Source organism: Buteo buteo, chromosome 1, assembly GCF_964188355.1.
Source record: "Buteo buteo chromosome 1, bButBut1.hap1.1, whole genome shotgun sequence".
Classification (NCBI taxonomy): domain Eukaryota; kingdom Metazoa; phylum Chordata; class Aves; order Accipitriformes; family Accipitridae; genus Buteo; species Buteo buteo.
This window is the reverse complement of record NC_134171.1, coordinates 6,575,941-6,592,699: the sequence shown is the minus strand read 5'-3', so window position 1 is coordinate 6,592,699 and position 16,759 is coordinate 6,575,941. Positions and strand designations below refer to the sequence as shown.

At 42.8% G+C, this 16,759-nt stretch overlaps 1 protein-coding gene across 5 annotated transcripts in view; it reads right to left on the bottom strand.

The window, feature by feature from the left end:
- The window catches only part of RNF103 (ring finger protein 103), a 30,516-nt gene extending 17,139 nt beyond the window's left edge, over positions 1 to 13,377 (bottom strand). Inside the window, exons 1-3 of one of the 5 annotated variants that reach the window (XM_075050394.1) lie at positions 12,631 to 13,377; positions 12,044 to 12,210; positions 9,733 to 9,872 (exon numbers count right to left, since the gene is read on the bottom strand). In XM_075050394.1, the coding sequence (XP_074906495.1) occupies positions 9,733 to 9,864 (132 nt within the window). In that variant the 5' untranslated portion in view covers positions 9,865 to 9,872; positions 12,044 to 12,210; positions 12,631 to 13,377. Of the gene's footprint in view, positions 1 to 9,732; positions 9,873 to 12,043; positions 12,573 to 12,630 lie in introns of those variants that run through there. The other 4 variants (XM_075050307.1, XM_075050560.1, XM_075050641.1 and 1 more) reach the window with 4 other exon arrangements.
- Positions 13,378 to 16,759: the final 3,382 nt, after the last annotated feature.

Genomic DNA, 16,759 nt, shown 5'->3' with positions numbered 1-16,759 from the left:
GCAGAAAGACAAAAGTGCATCATCATGTTAAGTACCCGTTAAGATACTAAAATCCGTGGTAGTTAACAAAAACCTTTGGAAAATAACAAAACTAGCATTAACTAGTTCATAGTAGGGGAGAAAGGAAGAGGGTGCAGCAGGTTCCTCTTCTTCGCAGTAAAAAAGACCATTATTTTATTACAATTCTCCATGAAAAGTTACACCATGCCAAAGAAATGTTGTCTCAGAGCAACTAAAATGAGTTGGAATGCCTGTACCTGGTACCAAACTAGACTGCCAACAACTATTTCTATGCGGTGGAAACTACTGATTAAACTCCCAGATAATACCTAAAAAACTTGACTCCTTCCAGCTTTGCCAGTGACTCACTCTGTGACTTTACGTGACTGTTCCACCAACTCCAATGTCCCATCTGCCATTTCAGGATGATAATTCACTGTGATCTATCCCAAGGACTAATTTGTTCTAACCTAGTATATTAAAGTAGTACTTCAGGTCACCTAGATGTAAGCTTCTGCAGACACAAATGACAAAGAATAAGCACTCATCCTCTGACTTATAACTGTACAGGGAAGGGAAAAAAAAAAAGAAAAAGAAAAACCTGCCTGCCTGCAGTTGACAGGTAATTTTGAATGACATGACTGATCATGCATTACTCCATGAGCCATCGCAGTTTCTATTTTAGAAATGCCTCACATGGTTCTGCAGGCTTACTGGCAACCACTTAAAATATATTTTTAAATTAAGTTTTGAAACTTCCATTTGTTAGGTATTTGTTTACCTGCCATTAAACTTCTCCCAATCATTTTCTGACTTAATAACCTCAAATGTCAGCTTTCCTCTGGAAGTTCGGTCATCAACATGATTTAACAGTTCTCTACGTACAGGCTGAGACACAGACCTGGAAAGCCTGTCTGGCCTTTGAGACTCAAAAAATATTATCTGCTTTGCAGTAAGCAGCATCCTCTCAGAAACTTAAAATAAGAGAATTCACTAAGCAGAACATTCTACATAGGGAAACAACATTAAACTAAAGTTACAGATTACACTCCCATTCCACTGAACCCAAAATGTTTAAATAAAACCAGAGGTGAACATCTAGATAAGAATCCTTCAAGTTATTCTCAAAACATGCACATCACATAGAAAAGCCTTTTTGATTAGCTAAACGTGACCTTCAAGCATCGAGACAACCAGCTGGGGAAATCTGCTGTATTATTGACGCTTCTTTTCATCACCCAATGTAACTGAAGCAATTACTTTGGATACTTTAAACGTCTTCCTTTCATGTACTTCAACTAAAAGACACCACATTCCTAAAGACACCTTAACGCTAGTATATCCTCAGAACTACTACAGCATGATAAATGCATCCAACGTAGTAAGGAACCACTACGTTTTATTAGTAAGCATAAAAGTAAAATGTTGATAACTGATAACTCTTTGGTACAACTACTCAGAGCTGGGTTTCTTCCAAAATTCTGTGTGCATGTTCTAAAAAAGCCTAGTACAGTTGTTGAGAGTATGCTTATGTTATGTGCAGAAAGGCCGATCCTGCTCAACTGTTTCTTCTGTCTGATATTACAATATTCACTTTAAGTGACAAGAGAAGGAGATTTTTTGCAAATACAGTCACCAGTATGTTTTACTGTCATCTGGCTGCTTGTACTGGTGGATTTTTTAATACTAGTTTAATTCCCTTCCCATGAAAAAGTCCTTCCTCTTGGAGAAAGTTATTTATGCTGAAGGACAACAACAGAACTAGCAGTTTGTATTTTGTAATTAGATAGAGAGAACCCTATTATGGTTTTGCATACTGAAGCTTTGTAAAATTTCTTGGGCTCATGCTTTTTTATGTCATTATGGCAAAAAAATAACCCAAATAAACATGTCCACTGCAGCCGCTCTTTGCAGGCAACACCCACTTACAACATTAGGAGCTCACCACACAGAGGCAAGGGTTTGTATTTTGGAAAGTAGTTATCATCTCTGTGGATGAGGGAGTCTGAGAAAACACTGCAGGTTAAGCAATCACAATGTAATTCAGTTTAAATTAAAGATAAATTGCAAACACTTGGAACAGATTTTATTTAAGAAGTGTGAATTTTGGTAAGCTAAGAAATTTAGCCTAAGATCTCCTAACTGAGGAGACCAGGAATTTGAATGTGGAAGAGGCCTGGAAGTTCTTCAAGTCCAAGTTGTTAAAGCTATCAGGATTTTATATTTCAAGCAAGGGGAAAAAAACTTGACAAGCCCTGCACTTCTTCCTAGCAAACACTTCCAAAAAGATATTAGAAATAGTTTGAGAATCTACAAGGAATGAAAAAAGGTCAAAAGGAAGAGCTAGCAAAGAAAGATAGGCAAGAAATAAAAAAAAAAAATGTCACGAAAAATGAGCAATTCAAGTTAGACTACACAAAGAATATTACAAGCTGCACCAAAAGGTTTTTCAGTCATATGAATAAGAATAGAACAGGGGGAAAAGCAGCAGGATCACCATACAATGAAGATAGGGTGGAAATGTAGGAATTTTCTTTTTAAAATGAAATTAATGCTCTGACTCAGTTTTCAATGAAGAGGAGATGGCTGGCCATGGACAGGTTAGCGAGTTTATGGGAAGAGACTGCATCACCTGAAGATGGAAGAAAAACTCAAATAACTTAACACACTTAAACCAGAGTAAGCAGGTAATCTCCATCCCAGAACTGTAATACAATGAGCATACAAAATCACAGATGAACCTGTCAGGATTTCTTGTAAAACCCTTGTCAGACTAATTTACATTTTGACATGAGAATAACAAGTTACTAACTGTATTTAAGAGCAAGTGAAAAAATTATCCCACCGGTTTGATCTCAACAGTATGCAAAACTGTAGAACAAATTTTAAAGGTGCAGAGACAGTTGAATTTTCCACCCCTTTCCAGCATGCAACTACTAAAGATGCATCATTCCTGATGAAGCTGACACTTAAAAATCCATTTTTTCCTCGAGGAAAACAACCAAGTTTCAAGAGAAAGGGAATATACCACCCTGTCTGTAGTTTTGGTAGAGTATCATGTATTGTGCCACATGGAAAATTTTCATAAGAACTGGAGATAAGCTTTTATAGTGAGTGAAAAAAAAGAAAGAAGTTTTAAAGTGAGTAAGAAATTGGCTAAGGCAAGAAAACATCAAAATGCCAGAAAGGTGCTAACAGACTTCTTAATAAATTTACCGTAGAGCTCAGTTCAGCATATATTCCTATTAATGCCCTTCCTCCACAAACCTGAAGTCTCCCAAAGCCATTTGTAGATGACATAAAATTGGGAAGCACATCTATGTACAAGAGAGGATTGTAATGCCATACAGGAAGAGCTGCACAAATCTTGTAATGCAGAGTGTCAGAAATGAAATTGAATTCAGTAATGAACAGGACACTCAGGGAGTTCATCAGTTAGAAACAGCAATAGGAAGAAAAGCTTGGGCCTATTAGTTTGGTCCAAAAGGAACTATAAGCCATCAATATTAACAGGCTGTGAAATAAGCAAAGCCCAGGATATATTATACCTGACAAAACAAACTGGTTGATTGACCTCACATACTGGGAGTAGTGGGGTAGAGATCAGAAGTCAGTGAAACTAAAGGGCGCTGTCAATTTAAGCGGAATAGGAACAAATCAGCCATGAATACACTTAAGCCAGAAGTCAGATACACATTTCCAAGAAGAGAAAAATCAATAGCAGTATTATGCTCAGGCAACTTACTATTTAAGAGAGACAGCAAGGTATTTTATGAACACATACTCCACAGTCTAGCAGAGTGCTGAACTTGCTCATCAAGAAGGACCCTTTCAGCCATATGCTCTATTTCATTTTAAAGAAATAAAGACAAAGCTCATAGGAGGAGGTGTCTTTTATGAGATCAGCTAGCACAGCTGGAAAACAAATACCACATTTAGAGGAACACAAACCCTTGAAGCTTTTCTTATTATTAGCTATGTTCACAATCTGTAAAATATCATATGTCAGAGCGGCAAATAAGACAATGAAGATAACTCAATTAATCCATTAATCATCTTAATGAGCTAAGAGAATCCAATAGGATCAAAGTCACGCTGCCATTTAACAACCACACATCATGGAATAGATCTGCTCTCTAAGCTACACCTAACCCAGGCCAGAGGACTGGCTCTGACTGCAGGGTCTGAATTACCATCTCTATATACAAATTACTAGCTTCTTTAGTGGAAGAAGATGCTGGAGAGAGGGCCAGGCCCTCACTGAGCATCCATCCACAAACTTCCTCTGAAGTATCAGACACAAGCTTCTTCATACTCCATCTGTGAATTTGGGAGGACCACAGCACGTCACAAGAGGTCGGGAGATTCTCAACCAACGACTGTGGAATACTGCAGGTAAGTTACGCCACCAAGATGCGCAAAATAAAAATGGAAAGATGGGGGTTTGGAAATCTCCTTTATTTCTACCTGTTCTGATGGAGTTTTCTTGTTAGTTTCTGTTGCTTCCAGATACCACAGAAAACAAAACTAAAATAGAATTCATCTAGGGACATATAGTACTGAAATTACTGAAATCCTGATGATTTCGACAGGCATTTGAATAGGTAGCTTTTGCATTGGAAGAGCTCTCCTGACTCTGAATTAGATAGAACTGTCCCAAAAGAGGCCAATCAAGAACATAATTAATAGAATCATTTTGATCTGTATGTTAAAATAGTCAGAGTTATGACATGAAAGAAGCAAACAGAGTTTAAGAGCAAATACTGTGGAGACAGAAAGATATAAAGACTTGGAAAAATAGGATAATGTCAGCAAGACACCTTGCCTCTCTTGCCTAATCCAAAACCAAAGTGTCTCGGCTAGATGCATCAATATCGCAGTAACTACTTCGTAACTGTCACTGATGCAGTTGCTCCTTAACTTCCAGTTATCATTAAGGATTTTTTTTTTAAATTATTTTATCAAACATACATTCTTAAAATATGAGTAAAGATGTGACAAAAGTTGAAGAGGCTCAAGGAAACACTGTTGATGTTAAAGAGTTTGCTGTAGCAATGCAATACGCAGACAGACTCCCCTTGTGGTACCCCTGCAGTACTTGAGCATGACCTGACAGTAGCCTCACCTGAGCATTCTCCTGTTTTCCAAGCATTTAAATCAGATCTTGTTCAATCTCTTTTAGACAGGTATGTAGAGATTTCTAAACAGGTCACAGTAACAAGATTCAATCTCAGTAAGTGTTGAAGCTCACTCACAACTAAAAATGTTCAAGTATCACAAGGCATGAGAATGAGTCAGAGATAGACAAAGGCAGAACAAACACTTCATGGTATTTCAACTCTCATTATTTTAACCAATTCTAGCTAGGATACCAGGTGCCAGGCACACCTGCTCATACCAAGAGCACAAAATTTTGAATACGCATGAATAGTCAAAACTTGGTTTTACAGCTTAGCCACAAAGACAATAACTCCAAGTGCTCATCAACTCTGGGCACTAGGGCACTGTGACAGGCTTTAAACCATCAGGAACAACAAAACCTATTAAATAAGAGACACCATTTCCTGCTGCACACACACACGTACAGGTAGTTCTCTCAGGAGCGGTCAAATCCTCCCCCAGTCTCAGAAAGTCAGTCTCCGCATGAAGGAGTACAGACATTTGAATCGGAAAAAACTGCATGATTTTGCCAAAGGCAAAACTGATTTCTAACTTATTTAATGAACTGGGAAAGTTGTATGTATGCGAGAACTGTCAGCCTGGTTCGGCAGTTTCCAGTTTGAGATATCCAGACCCCTGCGGGTCCACAAACTCCTCTACAGTGCCTGCGGAGGGTAAATGAGCATAGGAAGCCTGATATTACTGTGAAGAGTCCATACACTTGCTGGAAGATTTTCAGGGAACCACAGAGATACAAAGGTTCAAAAACTCTGGTCTGTTAATTAGCTTCTTATGTGCTTTTCATAGAACCCTTTATAATCAACAGCTATGTTGCAAACTATCCCCCCATAAATAAAACAGAAGTAAAAATATTTGAACAATTCTCATTTAGAAATAACACTAATTATAAATGGACTGGTGAGTGAGTTATTAGAAGCATGGAAAAAAGCCCACTTATTCCAGATAACGTCAATACATTTCTACATGACTGTCTGTACTTTTATTAATTCTGAGACATCTCACTCTGTTTATTATTCGGCATTGTGCTGATGAAACTGAATTTCCGCATAGTCGCTCTTTCCTAAGAACTCACAACTGGTTCAGAATCCATCCATATGGATTAAAGATGTCTGGAGATTTTTTGCTTTTCTTTTCTGAGAAAGAGACAGTGAGAAATTAGATCAAAACAGGCAAAGACAGAAGATCACATCCATCGATGCTTGCAAAAATTAACCACCTCAAAATTATGTGCAGTTTCTCAAGGGAGGCGGGGTGATCTATGCACCAATATGAACACCTCAGTTAAGCTGTCAGTTAAGTCAGAGGTGGAGAAAAAATGAGCTTCTGTAATGAATTAACACGGATATGCAGGCAATATGAGAACTATTACATTCTAGCTGATGGTATTCTGCAACCTTGACTGGATATGAAGACTCTCAAGAAGGATACTGAAAGTTAAAATTGGGTATCCTATGGTAAAAGATCCTGAAGGGCTACTGGAAAAAACTGAACGATGTATTTTAAAAGAATTGAGTGTTTCTACTTAATTTCCTTGTAATAAGAACAACTGATCACCTGGCAAAATTAAAAAGGCAAATATGAAAATTACTCATCCTACATGCAAGCGAAAGAATGAACGAACGAAGGAATGAACCACCACCAAAATCCTGCAGGCACATCCCTTGCTCTGCGACTACACCACTTGAACAAGAAGCCAAGATGCAGAATAGACTGCAACATTTTATATCCATAATAATGTCCTTTGCACCTCTAACGGACATGATCAAAACGTTTGTCCTCCTGCTTCAATGCCAGGAAGAAAGTTCCCTTTACTTCTCTCTACCACTATGTTACCGTACAGACTTTTAAAATAAAAATAGATGTTAATTTAGATTTTAACTTTATTCAAAGAGGAATTTTATCTGTGGATCATTTACTGTATGTTTTTAAAGTCATAATGACTACAATATTGTTGGATGTGGCGGGCTTCTAGAGACTAGCCAGAGAGCATGACCCATAGAAGAGTCTGGAAAAGCAAGAACGTTACATGTTACTCCCCTATCAACAAGACAAGCAGCTCTAGAAACTACCATTCATCCTCATTGCCAGCCAAGGAAGTGCACAACAGCAGCTGGCAAGCAAGAAGAAAGGCATAAAAAGAAAGGTGATGAGATCATGAGCTAATAGGAGAAAGAACATGCTGCTGTCTGTGGCTCTACGGAAGGTCCACATAGGAGCAGAGGGCACCTGTGAACAGCTATGCTGGTAAACAAATTACCCCTGAACCTGGCTGGTTGCTTTGCATGTGGTTTTCCAGAAAATAAAAAAACAAAGCCACAAAACACTGTTTCCTTGTGTATGGACTTTGACTTTGCTCAAGGAATTCATCTTTCTGGCTTTAAATGATAAATTCACACCTGAATTTGTGTCAAACATCAAGAAATAATAATTGTTTCCTCTTTTTCCTTTGATTCTCTGCAGACAGCGATGGCTATCACACTACCACCCTATGCCACCCCAGACATTTCATTTACATGCATTGGAAAAATCAAAATCATCTTCAAGAGTCCCCATCCTCCCATATATCATCATAAAGTCTTCAAAACCAACTCAACCAACAGCCACACCGCCAGCTGAGCCAGAACTGCTCCTCTCCATCTACCGCTTTCCAGCAGCCCCCGCAGAACAGAGATTCAGGGTCAGGATCCTGAAAAGGATCTGGAGATCCTTTCTGCTTCCCAGCCAGTAGCAACGGAATGCTCCAACCTTGTCTGCGGTCACCAAACCCATCCATGAGGCATCCTCACTCTTGTACTGTCCCCTGCCTAAGCATCGAGCTGATTAATTAGCTGTAAAGTTTCCACAGGATGCCTAATGGTAAAAGAGAATGGGCAAGGGAAGAGTAATCAAGAATTAGAACAGGGAAGTGATGATAAAAAGCGGCTTTAGAGGCATGAGGTCTAAGAAAAAGAGCATAGGAAAACCTGTGAAAGAACATGCAGAATCCACCACAGGAGTTATCCAGACAGGAGTTATGGTGGGGAAGGGAGCAAATGAAAACTCAAAGTGCTGAAAAGTCAAAAGGCGACACTGAAAAAAAAAGAAATTTGACACGTCTAGCGGTTTTTATTGTGAGGAAACAGACAAATAGCGTTCAGCAAGTAAATTATTCAGTAAATTCCACTAATTTTTTTTTCCACAGCTATTGTGACCAACTGAATAGCTGTGCAAATATTCTCAGAATGATGACAACATTCATCACACTAGAGATAGCAAAACGCAGCCTATCTGATCTGCTATTATGAAGCTAGCTGAAAATATATTACGATTAAAATTCTGCAAGCAACAGACAACAGAGAACTACCGTATTTTACTCTTTTGAGCTGCCTGGGGAGGAGGGAACATTTTTCATAGCATATTTATGCTCGTATTTGTCAACTAGCTTGGAGACGTGTAAACTTCCTTTCAACGCTCTCTGCTTGAAGAACACCCTTCTCTATGATAGATTCAATAAACTCCAAATACATCTTTCCCAAAACACGAATGCTGTTTCGACTCTGACGGTAACCTGTCCTCTCACTGTCTATTTTAGGGTGAGATCTGATGTGATGACAGTGCAGGTCTAATAACAGGAAGTCATTAAATCTTGGTAATCCATTTCAATAGAAAACATGAAGTGAGGAGACCAGACAAACCAGGCAGGAGAGCTGTCAACTGAACAATTAATTGTCTGGTGGAGAATTCTGATTGCCTGATGTGGCTGTTAGCAGGGAACTTATGTCTTAAAAAAACCTCTTATCAATAGAGAAGTTGATGGAGAAAAGCATTTTTACATTTTGGTCTAGATTACTTACGTTCTCAAGAGTGACGATAAATGGTTTCAAAATCCTAATTGCAAAAGTCTTTCTTTAATTTCCTAAATGTTCTCTTGTTCTCATGCAGCCCTGGGGAAGCAGGCTCTAAAATCGGTGGGCCCACAAGGTTTGAGGGAAGGTTAACTTTAAGCTACACATTGTAGAAGCAGCCTGCCAGCCTGGCAGCAATGCACTGAGAACTTGCCTTTGTGAAGAGGCAACAGAGATTTAGAAAGTGCTCTAAGCCCCTTACATAAACAAAAACTTAAACTAGTTGGGTCTGAGCATGTAATGCAACCAAAGGAAGAGCAACACCAGAAGCACTTCTCCTGTGCCAGCTGGGAGCATCTATACTTAATGCACCTACTTCACACATTACACAAGCTCTTACAATACCAGGGCCAAGTACTTGCATAGTCCGTGTACTTAAGTGTGTGCTGCTTTGCTTGTTTTCTGGTTCTAAAGTACCTGGTTTTCAAAAAGCAATCCACAGAAAAACAGGTTTTTTTCTTCCTGTCGGTACAGCAACTCTGCCACTTCCAGCCTTTTGTGTTTTTTTGAACAGATTTATTCCTTGTGACCTCCCTGATGTACTTTATCTTTGTCACCATCTCTGTTATACACTTTTACTACTAGTTAACTACCCTCATAAACTCCTCCTTTGAAACACATTTTGGAAGTGATAAATACAGAAAAATAAATGATCAAATTTCTATACCTGTACCAGCCAGATCCCATCTTTTGTGTCTTCTACAAGCTCATAGAAGTGCATTTCACCACTGAAGTTTGTACTGGAAACCGATTCAGAGGCCTCTTCCTCCTTGAGAGCAGAGTAAAGCTCTCCTTCCATGAGGTCTCCTGAAAAAGAGACAATTGGAGACATTCAATTAAAATGGCACTCGAGAAAGATCACTTCATAAATCTGGTAACAGTTTAACTAACTATATTTTGCATGGTGGCTCAAAGAACCTTTTCAGTACAAAGGCAGATAAACTTTAAAGTTATTCTATCTATAGTGACATGACTATGACCAATTTGACTTCAGCTGTCAGACCACAGAAGACGTGAACACTATGCTTCTGATTACACAGATGTACCATACATGCAACTGAGCGCACAAAAGATAAAATGAACATTTTTTAAGCCTCACTCTCTGAAAATAACAATATTCAGTGGCTGAGAGCAATTTTAATTGATGTCACCTTTGCTTTCATTTCACAGGACAGTAATTTTGCAGCAACCAACTTCTTAACACTGATAATTCCAACAGACATCGAAAATTCCCATCAATAATTTTGTACTTAAAAAAACGTGCTGATTGTCCCATTGCAAGTAAAGATCTCAGGTAGAATAATTTAGCTGTTGGCTTCTGCTTGCACGGTTGGCAAAAGTTCCCATGAACTCCAACCCTTGCGACGTAAAGAGCTCACAGTAAAATCATCTGATAATGTTTCCTTTGTAGTCTCATTTCCTTCTCATGTTTTGTTTTATAATCATTACAAATGCAGTTAATGGCAACTAGCATTCTAATAACTAATCTATTAAGCTTGAAGAAATGAAGTCTTGTCCAAAAAGGCTGTTTCCTTCAAAATATAAAATAAAAAAAGTGTTCCAGCTGAAGCCCTTGAGGGGTTTCCAAAAGTATTCATAGAATTTAGAAAAAAAACCAAAAAACACCAAACCACAAGAAAAACAGTGGAAAAATGCTGCAAAGCCTGTTGGTATGATAAGTGTTTCCACGACATCTGAAGAAGTTGGTTAATACAGTTTCTTTGGATTTAAACACTTCTCTGCAGCATTTGCAACCCAAACATCATGACATAATGAAAGTACCTGACAGCCAAGGAGTGAAAGTGACTGGAAACAAAAGTGAAATCACCTAATGCTTTTTATGGTTGGAGCGGCAAAGCAAATCAACAACATAAATAAACAATGAACAATAAAAGCAAATTAGATTGAAATGCCCAGCATTAATATCAATTATTGAAAACAGTTAGCGTTTTTAAGGTTATGGCACGCACTATATTCATCCAAATCCTTCTCTTTTTCTGTCCGGACATTTGAGCCCTCACTACTCATCCCGATCACTGGGATTTCTCTCTCTCCTGGATCAGCTGCCCATTTGATCATCGATTTAAAAGCAGCTACTCACATTTTCCTGCTTGGCTGGCACTACAGCTATTACATCAGCCCCATCTCCCAGTCCTTGGGGCCAGCTCCCTCCGACTACTCCAGGCCAGCATCCTTACTTTCAAGGCACTTCTGCCACTCCTTACATCTCCACTGCTCGTCACCCTTTGCTATTCATCACCCCCCCAAAAGTCCACCTCTTTCACCTGGTTTTCCCTACTTCCGAAACGCCTCCCTGCCTTTTTCCAAGCCATTTTTTTGTACGTAGGCTCTACTTCTGCTCCTCTTCTGTAAAACCACCGCATCCCTCAGTACGCATCCCCTCCGCTCCTCAGCTACAAAACCGCTGCTCTCCTCAGTACCCATCTTGACAGCAATACCCGTAATAAGAACCAGCAAACGGGTAGGGCGAGGAATACACGGAAAAAAGCCGGCCCCAGCTGTAAACGGTGACCCGCTGCGTACACCTGGACTCTCTCCTCCTCGTTTTTCACGGCGCACGACGTTCGCTCTCACCCGTGCGACCACCGCCTCGCCACCCCGACCCCAACGGCCCACACTGACCCGGCGTAACGAACCCCCTCTAACGAAGGCCTTCCCTCCCTCCACGCAGCCTGTTCGGGCTTCGAACACCGCCGAAGGTTTTTCACGTCACCCTCCCCGAGCTTCCCCCCTTGCCTTCCTCCATTTAAGCGCTCCTGCGTCTCGGTCCTTGGTGGGGGGAAAACCAGCTCGCTCCCCAAATCCACCCTGCCGTCGCGCTGGCCCCGCAGGGCTGGGAACCGGCGCCCGGGTCTCCGGCCCAAAGGGCGGCAGGAGCCCACGGACGGGGGGGGGGGTCACAGGGGACCCTCCCTCCCCACGCGTGGGTCGGGGAAGTGGGGCTGAGCTCGGCGTACCTGACTTCTCCACCAGCTCCCGCACATCCTTCTTCTCGGGCAGCCCCGAGTGCCCCAACCCCCGGCACTCCAGGATGGTCCGCAGCTTCCTGAAGCTGAGCGCCACCGGGTCCACCAGCTGCGTGGCGAGGAAACCGCTCTCGTACCACGCCACGGCCTCGAACACCCTGGCCAGGACGAAGAGCGCCAGGAAGTACAGCAGCAAACAGCACAGCTTCACCCACATCTTTCCCGCCGGGGGAAGGCGGGGGTGGGGGGGGGGGGCTGCCCGCCTGAGGGGACGGGGAGAGCCGAGCCGGAGGCCGGGCTGCCGCGGGGCGGCGAGGGGAGCCCGGGAAGAAGAAGAAGGAGGAGGAGGAGGAGGAGGAGGAGGAGGAGGAGGAGGAGGGGGGGGGGGGGGCTGTCAGCACGGCGGGACCGCGGCCCCCCCGCCTCCCTCCCGCCGCTGTCCCCGCCCCGGCGGAGCGGCGGCCGCCGGCGGAGACATAACAAGTGACGTCTGCAGCCGGGGACGGCGGCGGCGGGCGGGGCGGAGGGCGGGAGGGGCGACCGGTGCTGCCCCCCCCCCCCCCGCTCCGTTCCCTCACCGGTGATTCAGCAGCTCGGTCAGACCCGACACCCCCTCCCGGTCACCGGGGGTTGGAGGTCACTGGTGTCCCTGGTGTCCCTGGCACCGGCATCGAATTCGGACCCAGCAGCTGAAAAAAAAAAAAAAAAATTAAAAAAAAAATACCTCAGATATCAGGTTATCAGGGCGCCCCCCCCACCCCACCTCGATCAATGTTTTTCATGAGAAGAAAAATATCAAATATCAAAAATATCAGCCATAATGGGGTCGATCCGTTGGGACCCTTGTGAGGCGGCTTAACGGGGCCGCTTGGGTTGGGGCTGTGTGGAGCATAGGTGTGAGACCCCCCCCGCTCCCGCCTGCGGCCCTGAGGTGCCGAGGAAGGGAATAATAAAGTGAAATCCATCTGCGGGGATCGGAACTGGGATTCTGCTGCTCTGCCTCAGGCAAAAGCGACAACCGGCGAGCAGCACCGCTGCTTTGGGACGAAGGTTGAGACGGGGTCGGGCCTTCATGTTGGAAGCGTGCGGAGCGCGGCGTGGATCCCCGTTTGAGTGGATCCCCGTTTGAGCGGATCCCCAAGTGATCGTCCCGGGCTGTGCAAGAAGCGTGAGGCTGCGAAGATACCGATACCGTAAATCAACCTCTACTATATCAATACAGTTTAGTCTGCTATGAAACACACGCTAAAATCAAGCTTCGTCTTTGAGACGAAGGCTCTCTGAAGGAAACTCAACATTTCTTTTGTGTGTGTAAGTTATTTTCAGAATCCATAATTTGCATGAAAATCGGCGACTCATACAGCTGAGCACAAAAATAGCACAGCTTCATCTTAAAAACACTGACAACCCCCCAGAGTGTACGTGCTGAAGTAATTCTGTGCTATCGAATTTCAAAAAGACACACTAATATTGCCCTGTAGAAAGCATTTGAATGGCTGCTCTCCTCAGAGCCTTTAAAACACTTTAACAGGGTACTTGGTGTGCTGGTATGATTTAAAAAGGAGAAAAAAACTCCACCCAGGTTCAGCCCATTTTGTCAGGTAGCCACCACGACCTCTTCAAGAAGAAAAATCATGGCACCATCTTCTTCAGCAATGGGCTCATTTTGTTTCTTGAAGAGGGAAGAGCAGAGGGATTGCAGAAGCAGCTGCTCACAAAACTAAGCCCTTAAGGGCTGGTGAATGCCGCGCCTCGCACTGGGAGTCATGCAAAACTTTATACTTCAGAATTTGTATGTGGTAAAGATTGGAGGTGGACTGCAAACCCCTATCTCTGCTGATGCTGCTCGATTAAATACAAAGGGATTTCAGCAGCTCAGCTGGGTCTGCAGCGAGCCTCAGGTGGGAGATCCAGCCGGGACAGAACGTATTGGAGGGACGGTCCACTGAAGGAGCTCGCCGGAGGCCGGGCTGAAGTGCCGCTCGCTCTCTCCTTCAAAGCCACTGCAGTTTGGTAAAATCCCCCTTCAAGAGAGCCGGGGCCGATCTCCCTGATGAGAAAGTGGCAAAGCATCAGTAAGATGAATCCTTTCCCCTTGGCACAAAACAAGAGAGTGGCTTTGTTATTGCAGCTGGCAGAGCCCAGGGACTTTCAGTGAAACGCACGCGTAACATCACCTGTCACGGGGGCCAGAGGCAGGCTTTCCCCGAGCCCTGAAAACACACCCCAGGAACAGAGTTCTTTATCAAAAGCTTTGTGAAGGCCCATTGCTTTTGTCACACGTACAAGAAGTTGCCTGATTTCTCCACCTTTTGTTTCCAGTGAGCAGCTCGAGCATTATGTGACGTGATGGGCGGGAGGAAGAGATGGGAGTTAGGTGTTTGAAGAGGAACATGTTTACCTTGAGTTAGAAAACATATCGGGGGGGGGTGTGTGTGTGTGTGTGTGTTGGTTTGTTTGGTTTTCATGAGCACCGCAGACCCCTCTCCACCCGATCCCCGTGTTTCTCCCCTGTAACGCATTCGGGGATGCCCTCGCTTCCTCCAGCAGGAAGGCACCTACCAACAATGACGAGTCCACGCTCACAGCTAAACTATTTGCAACATCAACTGCTGGGGAGGCTGTCACCAGTATGTCATTTCCTAATGCTCATGGGCTGAGTTAAATCAATTCTTAACATTCCCCAGTGGTAACTGATGACGAGTCCCCTGCAGAGACAAAGCTCATCATCTGCCAAAACTCAAAACCCTGGAGTTGTTTCAAGAGAGTAAAAATGATGTTTCAAACCACTACTTGAACACCCCCAGCACAAACAAAAGCAAAGTGGCTACCAGCAGAGAAGCACCCAGGCAATGAGGCGGGACAGGGGCAGAGCTGCAAACAAAGAGCAGGGACGGGTACGACCAAGAACCGCAGGTGATGAGTTGACCAAAGGCCTGGCAGAGAAAACCTAGTTCCTCTCGCAGGCTCTCTGGTCCTCTCTTTCCTCCCTACCTTTACATCCCTGATTTACTAAGCTGACCCTACCAGAAAATGTTACGTTTTCTAGATACAGCCGTCATTTGTTGGTTTCCAGCTGCAACTCAGAACACCCTTCACATGTCACCTGCAAACAATTTCTCAGGTAGTTTTAATTATCTGGAAAATCTAAATATCTTAACAGTGAACTAAAACTCATTTGGGCTGAAGACAAAGCTGACACACACTGGCATTTTTAAAGACCCCAGGGTTAATTCTACCTAATTAACGACACTAAACAGTCATCAGTCAGTCAGTCCTGTGCTCATAGAGCAAATACTACAAATGTGAAGAGAATGAAGAATATAAATTCCACTGTTAAACAAAAACGCAAAGCAGGGATCTGCTTTTAAACAATTTTGGCAGCAAAAATATTTTACTGTGATTTACGAGAGAATGAGACCAAATCCTGAGAACTGGGACAGCCATCTTTTCTTGTCAGACAGCCAAATTTGAAGTCTTGGCTGCCCGTTGATAAATGGCAAGGATTCCCTCTCCTCCCCCATCCGCTCCTATGAGCAGTTGCTGACTGTGCAGCCTGGGAATACAGACAATAATCCACTTCCTGGACTTCTATGGGGAACATTAAGAAAAGTATTGGCATTCTGAAGTCAGTAAAACCGAGGATTGAAAACCTTAATTCAATCCCTTACCATGTTAAAATATTATTATGCCCCTTTTTTTTTTTGACAGTTTTAATGTTGCCATATATGAAGATAACTTTCAGCTACCTGAAACCCAGTTTTCCTAAGAGCTAGCCAACTCTGTAAATACAGTTGTTAGGAGTTCACTAACATAGAGTCTCTTGATGTACTTCTTAAACAGCACAGGTGCATCTCAACACATTTTTATGTGTAACCTGAAACTGTGAGTACTTGTCATTTTCTGATATTATATAAACCAACGAGAGCCTCAAAGCAAGATGACAGAAGGCCAGATGCTATTTGATTGTACGTAGAGGAATTTTAAATCAGAAGGTGTTTCCTGCAATCTACAAGTGGCCAAATGGAAGCAGATTTAATATATAGGTGTTATTCTGTAATACAATGGCCAATATTTGACACCTCAGCTAAAGCACCGGCTATTTGGGTGAGGCAATCCTGACGTGATCTAATAGTGATTCACCCGGTAATTCAGGTTGGACAGGACCTCAGGAGGTTATGAAGTCCAACCTTCTGCTCAACGCAGGGTCAGCTGCGGCACCACAGCAGGTTGCTCAGGGCTTTATGCAGTCTACAGTTTTATCTGATAGTCACCCTTTCCTCTCTTGTGGCAATTTTCCTTGCCTACAAACGTGCAGCGGTCAACACCACATAAACGTACATCAGTCAAGGCCAAATGAACTTACAGGAGGAGAATACATTAATTAAGGCTTGAAATCTAAGACACTTTTTGCCTAGGCAGTTGGTATTGTCTTTTTTTTTTTTGTAACAGTGAAAAACTATGTGTTGCCTCCTGGAGAAGACAGGCTCTCTTTAATGACCAAAAAAAAAAAAAAAAAAAAAAAAAATGGGGAGACTTTGCTTGAATGTGCCGAGAAGACCAAGGAGGCCATAGCGGTAGAGAACCTAACAAATTAAACCACTGTGCTAATGACCCAAGAAACAAGAAGATATGTGCATGTCTTTAAACATCGTCTATGATTATGTGAAGAGCACGAATACAAACCAAAGCAGAAGTTTGGGTCTA